Source organism: Vitis vinifera, chromosome 9, assembly GCF_030704535.1.
Source record: "Vitis vinifera cultivar Pinot Noir 40024 chromosome 9, ASM3070453v1".
Classification (NCBI taxonomy): Eukaryota; Viridiplantae; Streptophyta; class Magnoliopsida; order Vitales; family Vitaceae; genus Vitis; species Vitis vinifera.
In genome coordinates this window covers 1,689,785-1,699,650 of record NC_081813.1, presented here as the reverse complement: position 1 = coordinate 1,699,650, position 9,866 = coordinate 1,689,785, and the positions used below count along the sequence as shown (strand labels likewise).

Genomic DNA, 9,866 nt, shown 5'->3' with positions numbered 1-9,866 from the left:
CCCAACCATATCTATTGTCAATTTGTGGCTTAAAACGATTTTCACGATTTTAAAACATGTCTATAAAATTAAAAGAAATTCATACTTATATAATATCATAAAAATTTTCTTATATCTGATATGGGACATCATAGTATTTTTCTATTGATGGTATTTGATTTCTTTTATAATAAAGGATTCTATTTCACGATCATGTTCAATATCAAAATTCTACTAATTTATCTTTGATTTTTTATTTAAGTTACATTTCATGGTCACATTCAATAGGAATATTCTAATGATCTGATATAAGTCGGACAGATATCCAATGTCTCACATTGGTCTAACATAAGACGAATGGAAGTTCAATTATCGATGTTGGTTAGACCTTGTAAGTAGAAATACATCTATTTCTCATTAGCTTATACTTTTGGGAATATATGTGGTCTTGGATTATAATCAAATAAACTTTCTTGAAATTTTATCATTTTTCATTGATTACAATGAGAAAATGAATGCAATTACTTAAAAGAAAAAAGTTTTTGAAAAACTCAACTTTATAGGACTTGGGATTCAAAATGACATTGTTAAAGTTGTTACATATGAGAGACTATCAATGTTATCATTATTGAAGATGAAGGTGATACATTTTTTTTTTATTATGATTAATGAATCCCATAACATCTTCAAAAAAGAGTAAATGGTCCTTCTCATGCATTATGTCGATAAAAAAGAGCACATAATTTTATTATATTTGAAAACAACCAAAATTAACAAATTTTAATTTAAAAAATTAATTTTGATTTCATTTTTTGTTTTAAAATAAATAAAAAATGCTTTATAATTCTATTACAACAACTAGGAAAAAAAATATGATTTTGTTATCCATTTTTTTTTTGGCACCAATTAAAAAAAAAAAAAGTGAAATCATGATACATAAAACGTAATTTTGAAAATATTTAGTTTTTTCTAAAATTAACCTAATAAAATTTTAAATTTTAAAAATCCAAATTAGTTTAGTTCCATTTTAATAATTTGATTTGATTTTGTTGGATTTTTTAGTTTGCATTGCAATTTTAAAGGTTTCTACTCCCATATCCACCCCCAAGAAAAATAATTTAAAAATAAAAAATCCAATTTCAAAAGAAATATTGTTGAAGAACTTGAAAATGTGATGACCATTGTAACAACTACCTACAACATTATCCACAACCTAATTTCATAGCTACTTCACATCCTCCAATTTAACTCCTTGTTGCTCCACCAACCACTAACCCTAACCACTTCTATCAATTTTCCCTTGAATAACTTGTAACCATATATTGTGATACTTCCATGAGATGTAATCCTATTATAGGAATGGCTTTTGGCTCATGGCTCATGATTTTTAGCATATGGTAAACCAATTTACTCCTAATAAAGTATTACTAGTTGCACCAAATGATGCAAAACACAATCTTGATCGCCAAGTTAACCCATCAATTTAGAATATGGAAAACACAATTTGAAAACCTTAAAATATGAGCTAAATCAAATGATAGAAATATTGATAATATTTCTATCATAATGTCGGTAATTTTAGGGTACGCATATTCAAAGGAGGATATCCATATTTTATTGATATTTGGCTATTTTCTTTCATAAATAGTAACAAAACCAGCATATGACGAGGAAGGCACATGTCTTTCTTGAAAAAATTTAAAACAATTATGATATGAGGTGTGTTTGAATCGATATTTCATTGATATTTGACTATCTTTCTCCACATATAGTAGTAGGTCCAACATATATGTCCCTTCGGAATCTTAAAACAATTTCACTGGTATTTGATTATCTTCTTTCATAAGTAGTGATGGATCTAACATATGCGACTCTCTTGAAAAAGTTAAAAGAATTATGATGAGAGTTGAGTTTGAGTCGATATTTAACTATCTTCTTTCACAAGTATTGGTGAATCTAACCTCCCTAAAACAAAATTAAAATAATTATGATGGGAACTAGTCTTGAGCCAATATTTGTCTATCTTCCTTCATAATCAGTGATGTGACTTGAAAATTTTAAAATAATTATTGATAGGAGTTGTTCTCCACAAAAGTCGAAAATTTTGAAACAATTATTTGTTGGAAAATTTTAAAATAATTATTGATAGGAGTTGTTCTCCACAAAAGTCGTAAATTTTGAAACAATTATTTGTTGGAAAATTTTAAAATAATTATTGATAGGAGTTGTTCTCCACAAAAGTCGAAAATTTTGAAACAATTATTTGTTGGAACTAAGTTTAAGCTCACTCCCTTTTGTTAGAAAAAAAATAAAAATACAGCAACCACCAAGTTAGATATGTGTTGTTTTTTATTTATGCCCTTGGAATAAATTTAATGTATTTTGCGCATTTTTATAAGTTGCATTATAGCAAATTCCTTAACTAAGTCGATATCTAGAGATATTTATTAAGCTCATGCTAAGAGTATACAACCATATGGATTATGATTTTATATTGTGTTGTCCCATAGACCATTATACTCAAATACTTATTTGTTAATGGGATATTATATCGAGTCATTCTTCAATCTTGTTTGATTTTTGTATAGCTATCAAAGATGTGACAAAATAAACTCAAATACTTAAAAAGCTTTATTGGATTATTACTTTATGTATATCTTAGATAGGTCTAAGATAAGGCGATGACAATATTGATTGCAACCACACATGAAAAGTCACATAACCCATACTTATACCGTATTTAAGCTAAATGTGAGAACTTAATATGATGCTTGAACTCGAGCATATAAAGAACTTGAGTTAGGCACTTGATAAAATTAAATTGAGATCCATACAATGTACGAGATATGATGTATCTTCATATCTTTTTCGAGCTCCACCATAGCATGTATTTCATGCTATATGTTCTTAGCAACCAAATAAGAAGTAATTAGGGAACTATTTCTCTACCCCACATGAGTTCTTATAAATCATTATGATCACATTTTATGTCTTATGTGACCGACTATGTAATGAATTATAGATTTGATGTATACTTCTCTAGTATATTATAGATTTGATGTATACTTCTCTAGTATGTTGCCTCGGGATATGATTTGATGTGACCTAAAACGAGATTACTAGAAAAACAATTAGGCTAAAGTTGAATGATATAAAGCCGAGGGAAAAACTTGTGAGTGATACATTCTAGCCTTGTAATCATTCTCGGACGACCTACGTTACATGTTGGTGTTGCAGGAATAAACCGAAATATTTTCGGGAGGGATCAGAGATGTTTAATTCAATACAAGTAAATAGAACATATGAACCTAGAGCAATGCCAAATCAGGACTTGACAAATCGTTACAACTTTTAGACATTCCCTTTAGACATCTCCCAGTCATATTCCCTCCAATGGTATCTATAGACTATATGGCCTATAAGTCAACCGTTAAGATGAACGAGAGTGGATTGAAGTTGAAGTCCAAGGCCAAGATCTACACACCAGCTGCCATCTTCACTGATACTAAGAGAGAGAAGCATGGAGAAGAAGCCCGATATTCAGCAATTCAAAGGTCAATACAGGCTTCCGAAATTCGCCATTCCGAAACGGTACGATCTCGTCCTCAAACCTGATCTTTCGGCCTGCACCTTTTCGGGTTCCGTCCAGGTCGACCTCTCCATCTCACAGGTCACCCACTTCCTCGTCCTCAACGCCCTCGACCTCCAAATCCACCAAGCTTCATTCACCAACTCCCAGAATAAGGTAGAATTTCCCAACCCATGATTTCGGTTTGTTTTGATTGTTAGCCACCCATTATTTCGAATGGTAGTTTAACATGGTGTCAGGGTTTATACTTGTTGGTTCAGTGGGAGCTTAACCTTTTTTTTTCTCTTTTTTGGTTGGGTTTGTTTATCTGCAGAAGTATTGTCCTTGTGATGTTGTTCTGGAGGCAGATGATGAGGTGTTGGTGTTGGTTTTTGATGAGGCTCTCCCCACTGGAGATGGGGTTTTGTGGATTTCATTTTCTGGGGTTCTCAATGACCACCTTGTTGGATTCTATAGGGGGTACTTTTTCCTTTCTCTGTTTGTTTCAATAGAAAATATTTTGGGAGAAATTGAGAATTGGTTTTTATAGTTGGTTAATTAGTTAACAACTTAAGGTTTTAGCACAAACACCAGTTGAATATGGTATCACAAGCTTGCTGGGAGTAAAAATATGCCACAGCATGAATTCAAAATCCTAGATTTTCATTTTTCCTTTTCTCATGTTTTCTAGGCAACCAAACAAGACTTCAAGAAACAGGGATTTTTTTTTTTTTTAAGGGTATTTCCTTGTTACGAACTAATGTTTTGGTTTTAACAGTACATATGTGGATGGAGGAGTGAAGAAGAATATGGCAGCTACTCAGTTCGAACCTGCAGATGCAAGGATGTGTTTTCCATGCTGGGATGAACCAGCTCTCAAGGCATGTATATATATTAGAAAATTTTCTTATTAATGTAATCGATGTTTTCCTTGAGATTTAGTCCCGAGATTTTACTAATTATGGAAAATACTACTCTTCCTGCAATTTTTATTATGATTGTAGTTATTTAGGCTTTATTCAACGCCAGTCTCATCCCACACAGAAGGCCTTGTTTTGCTGTTGTAACCAGCTATTATGCTTGATTTCTACTTACATATAATTTATTCTGTTCCTAGTTTCTAATTATCGTAAAAAGATTGTTCTTTGCTGCTTTAGCATCACTTTTACCTTCTCAACAGGCCACCTTCAAGGTAACCGTAGAAGTGCCATCAGAGTTGACTGCATTGTCTAATATGCCAGCCATTCAAGAAACGGTTAATGGGCACCTTAAGACTGTTTATTTTGAGGAATCTTCAACCATGTCAACTTATTTGGTGGCTGTTGTTGTTGGTTTATTTGATCATATTGAAGACACAACAGCTGATGGTATGCATATAAGTTTGAGGATGTATTGTTTCATCCCATTGAATTGAGTTTTCATTCTTTAGATTCTTTAACCATTCGTGCAGGGATCAAGGTTCGGGCATACTGTCCTGTTGGCAAGGCTGATCAAGGGAAGTTTGCTTTAGATGTTGCTGTAAAGACACTTGATATGTTCACAGGGTAAGTGTGTTATATTTATTTACTTCAATCTTGTGATCTTATGAACCAAATGATACATTCTGTTGTGGGAAGCTGTTGTCTAGGCAGCCCCTTCCCCGGCTCTTATCTGGTGCATGGTAGTAGGTAGCCTTTTTCTCAGTTTGTCTGGGATGGTTCAGTTTGTCTGTTGAGTCAATTTGTTAATCCTCATTTGATTCATGTAGGTACTTCTCAATGCCTTACCCGCTTCCTAAAATGGATATGGTTGCGGTCCCAGATTTCTCTGGCGGTGCAATGGAGAATTATGGCTTGATCATATTTCGTGAAATTGAACTGCTTTATAATGAAATGCATTCTGGAGCTTACCGCAAGCAGCGGGCAAGTTACATACCTAAATTTGTTTTCAGCTTTTCTCTCTTTTGCGTTTCCTTGATGCCCTGTAAGTGATAAACCACCATCCTTAGGATCATCTTTCAGTGCTTTTGAGAGTGTGCAGGGTTTCATTTGATTTTCAATTTTCTGCATTTCATAAATGTCAACATATTAAAGATAAGTGCACAATCTTACAATTTGGCCTGAAAAACTTTGTAAGTTGCAACCTGTGAGGCAGTTTCAGTTTGATCTGTTAGTTTTAGGGTTTTTTGTGTTGAGATAGAGAACAAGTGAACAACCAAGTACTCTCATACTGCAAAACAATAAAACAAATGGTAAAAAGGCATTATTGCCAACAGTTTCACCAAATGTTTGTGTTCTACCCAGCTTACAATTGTTGTGTCACACGAAGTGGCCCATCAGTGGTTTGGGAACCTCGTAACAATGGAATGGTGGACTCATTTGTGGCTTAATGAGGGGTTTGCAACCTGGGTAATTCTCAATCTTTTAGCTTTTTTGCTATCTGGTTGATGAACACTCTGTCATATATGATGTTCTAATTTGTGTCTTCGTCTGTTTTTGTATTTTCAGATAAGTAATTTGGCCACTGACTGGTTATTTCCAGAATGGAAGATTTGGACTCAGTTTGTTCAAGAAACAACTGGTGGCTTACGTCTTGATGCACTAGAACAATCACACCCAATTGAGGTAAAGAGTAGTTTTTAGGTAAATTTTTAGGTATATGGATGCATACACATATAACTTAGTAATGTTCACAGTGGCGAAGCAAACCCTTAGAAATAGCTTCTTCTTTTTTTCCAATATTGGTCTAATGCTTGCCTATCATAGACTTTTGAGTCACTTCACCAAGCCTCTTATATCAATGAATACAGTTTATATCCATGAAGATTTATTCCCTCTGTTTAGGTTCAAGACTTCCTGTTTAGGGGAGGGGAAGTGAAGGTGCAAGAGTATCTTTTACGTTTTATAGTTTCATCCCAGACATTGATGCAACATCATAATATCTGAATTCCTGAACAACTAAACCACTTCAACCATAAAGGATTTATAGGCAATTTTTTATTTATTGTATAACCACATTATCCAATCTAGTCATGTCCTTAAAATGTTTATGGTCTTGTTTCCCAGGTGGAGGTGCACCATGCTCGTTCAGTTCTTGAAATTTTTGACGCTATAAGCTATGAAAAGGGATCTTCTGTCATCCGAATGTTGCAATCTTATCTTGGTGATGACGTATTTCAGGTGAGAAAGTTTGCATTCTTGTTGAAGTAGATGATGTTTTTTGTAGGAACCTACTGAAAATTGTATGTGAATTTCATTTTCATACTATGCAGTTGCGTGTGTAGTAACTGAAAAGGGGATACTGTTGGGAACAAACTTATGGATTGTTTGGCAGTAGCGGTATTGTGGGGAATGTGTTTGCAAAGGGCAGGAGCCACGTAGTCTTGTGTTTCCAATATAAGCCCTCTAGATATGATTGTGTGCCCCTTTGGGATGTTTCTAGGACCCTTTTTTAGGCTTCTGTTCTATGTATCCCTTTTGCATTGCAGATTCACTGAGTTGCATTAGAAGTCAAAAGTAAGTTGTTCCTGTATGTGATTAGGCTAGAGAGTTCATAGGGTTTTGGTCGAAAATCTTATTAGATATGGTTTTTTCTTTTTTCATTTTTGACTTTTGGCTGCTTTCTGAAGCAGAGATCCATGAGCACTTACATGAAGAGATATGCTGGCAAAAATGCAAAGACAGATGATTTGTGGAGTGTTCTTTCAGAAGAATCTGGCATTCAAGTGAACTCAATGATGGACACCTGGACAAAGCAAAAAGGATATCCTCTTATTTCTGTAAAATCCAAAGATAATATTTTGGAACTTGAGCAGGTGTCTACATTTGATCAAGAGACAAACATGCTTGTGTTACAGGTTTTCCATTATATGTACTTATAAAGTGATAAATTGATGTATTGCTTGGGTTGTGCAGTCCCAGTTTCTGTCATCCGGCTCATTTGGTGATGGACAATGGATTGTTCCAATAAGTTTATGTCTTGGTTCATACAACACAAACAAAAATTTCCTTTTGGAAGGACAAGTTAGAACAGTGGATATATCTGAACTGCTTTATTCTTCTGATAGCAATTTGAGTTCATCCAAGGGAAACGATCAGGGCAAATGCAAGGAACACTCATGGGTGAAAGTTAACGTTGAGCAGACCGGTTTCTATAGGGTAAAATATGATGACAAGCTTGCAGCTCAACTGAGGAACGCCATAGAGGAAAATTGCTTGTCAGAAACAGATAAATTTGGTAATTACCATGTTCCACTACCCAATTAAGAGCTGATATGATTTTATGCTATTTGTGTCATGTTTCGGTAACTGGTCACCTCACGTGTATTTGTGGCCTGCACATCACATGATCAAAACTGAAATAAGATTAATACTGTTGAAATTCTTGTTTTGAATGTGTTTGTTTCTTGCTTTATTTTTCCTGTTTTCGGGCTCAATCAACTCTAAATTTGTAATTGAATGTAATACAACTTCATGTGATCTCATTGACAGGTGTTCTAGATGATACATTTGCTCTTTGTGAGGCTTGCCAACTATCATTATCATCATTGCTTTCCTTGATGGATGCGTACAGAAAGGAGTTCGATTATATTCTAATATCAAGACTCATTGATGTAAAAACTTTCATTCTTTTCTTGGTAATTCTTTAGACAAATTATGTATTGTGACATGACTTGTTACTTGACTTATAAGACAGGTCTGTTATAATGTTGCACACATCTCAAGTGATGCCATCCCAAATTCAGTGAATGAGTTGAAACAATTTTTCATCAATCTCCTCCTGTTTTCTGCAGAGTAAGAACATTTACTAAATGTGACCAACAGAATATTAGGCTTCTTTATTCCAACTCTTAATTACTTGTTATGGTATTCAGAAAACTAGGCTGGGAACCGGTGTCTGGAGAGAGACATTTAAATACAATGTTGAGAAAAGAAGTTTTGATGGCCTTGGCTACTTTTGGCCACAGTGAGACACACAAAGAAGCAATGAGGCGGTTTCAGGCATTCTTGGATGATAGAAACTCTCCACTCCTTTCAGCTGATACAAAACGGGTAAAATTCGATTTTCATGCCCAGATATTCCCCTCATTCTTGTGGGACTTTTGAAAGTTGATATATAAAGCTTGCAAATGCACTGCAGGCTGCTTACATTGCTGTAATGAGAAACACCAGCTCCACAAATAGAACCGGGTATGAGTCACTATTAAAGGTTTATAGGGAATCTGATGGAGTGCAGGAGAAGGAACCGATTTTGCGTAAGAAATTAAGAATCATCTACCTTTGAAGTAAAATATGTTTGGATCCCCCATTTGTTTTTGTTAATGGGATAAGGTTTTATGATTTGATCTTCCTCAGGTTCCCTTGCATCCTGTTCAGACCCAAGTATAGTTTTCGAGGTTCTGAATCTTTTATTGTCTGATGAGGTATTACACTTGGCCATTATCATTGTATAAGCTACTTCCATGTTTTACAGTCACCGAGTTTATCTCGATAGCCATTCAGATTCGTGATCAAGATAGTCTTTATGTACTTTCTGGGATAAGCTTAGAAGCCCATGAAACAGCATGGAGTTGGTTGAAGGTATGTGGATCCTTTCCCCTTTTTAGGCTTTTTTCAAGATGGGGGCTGGGGTTTCTGATGAATAGAAAATAGCATCTACCTTTCTGCAGTTACTGGCTGTGCAACAGTTATCTGGATCATGTAATTTTGGTAATGAATGCAGGAGAACTGGGATCTGATTTCCAACAAGTCTGGCTCTGGGATGCAACTCACATGGTACATAAAGAACATTGTCTCGCGGGTAAGCAAATGGGGTTTCCGCATACTTTCCATATTCTCAGTTCAATACTGATAACTCAAGTAGTAGGGCTATGGGGTTTCTACATTGTCCATGCTCAACTTTTTCTCACTCCTGCATTTTGTCTTCTGCCAGCTTTCGACCCAAGAAGAGGCTGATGAGGTAGAGGCATTTTTCGCAAGCCGCATGAAGCCAACATTTGCCATGACTCTGAAGCAGAACATTGAGAAAATCCGGATCAAAGCAAGGTGGGTGGAAAGTATAAAGCAAGAACAATCCCTTCCAGAGCTGATCAAAGGTCTAGCTTGCAGGGTATGACAGCTGAAAATATGCCTTCAATGCTATATCTGAATACTTCAACGCTTTCGTACACTCATCTAAATCAGGAATTGTATCACTATTACTTGTAACACAAACCCTATATTATCGCTTTCTTTAGAAATATAAAAACATTGTATGTAATGGCAATGTGACATCTGTTTTTTTGAACTCATACTTAACTGTAAAGCAACTTCACAAGCCTAAAAATATCGATCTGTCACAT

At 34.9% G+C, this 9,866-nt stretch overlaps 1 protein-coding gene across 2 annotated transcripts; it reads left to right on the top strand.

The window, feature by feature from the left end:
- The first annotated feature begins 3,188 nt into the window (after positions 1 to 3,188).
- LOC100244572 (aminopeptidase M1) lies at positions 3,189 to 9,815 on the top strand. 2 transcript variants are annotated; one of them, XM_010656207.3, is made up of 19 exons: positions 3,189 to 3,724; positions 3,882 to 4,027; positions 4,326 to 4,428; positions 4,728 to 4,914; positions 4,998 to 5,091; positions 5,295 to 5,448; positions 5,830 to 5,934; positions 6,034 to 6,150; positions 6,592 to 6,705; positions 7,158 to 7,340; positions 7,441 to 7,762; positions 8,017 to 8,138; positions 8,222 to 8,319; positions 8,400 to 8,577; positions 8,666 to 8,780; positions 8,881 to 8,948; positions 9,028 to 9,105; positions 9,248 to 9,325; positions 9,458 to 9,815. In XM_010656207.3, the coding sequence occupies exons 1-19, from the start codon at positions 3,500 to 3,502 to the stop codon at positions 9,638 to 9,640; spliced, it is 2,670 nt and encodes an 889-aa protein (XP_010654509.1). In that variant the 5' UTR covers positions 3,189 to 3,499; the 3' UTR covers positions 9,641 to 9,815. The 2 variants fall into 2 exon arrangements, with proteins under 2 accessions (XP_010654509.1, XP_019077718.1); XM_019222173.2 differs by lacking the exon at positions 9,458 to 9,815 and having other exon boundaries at positions 9,020 to 9,105.
- The last annotated feature ends 51 nt before the right edge of the window (positions 9,816 to 9,866 follow it).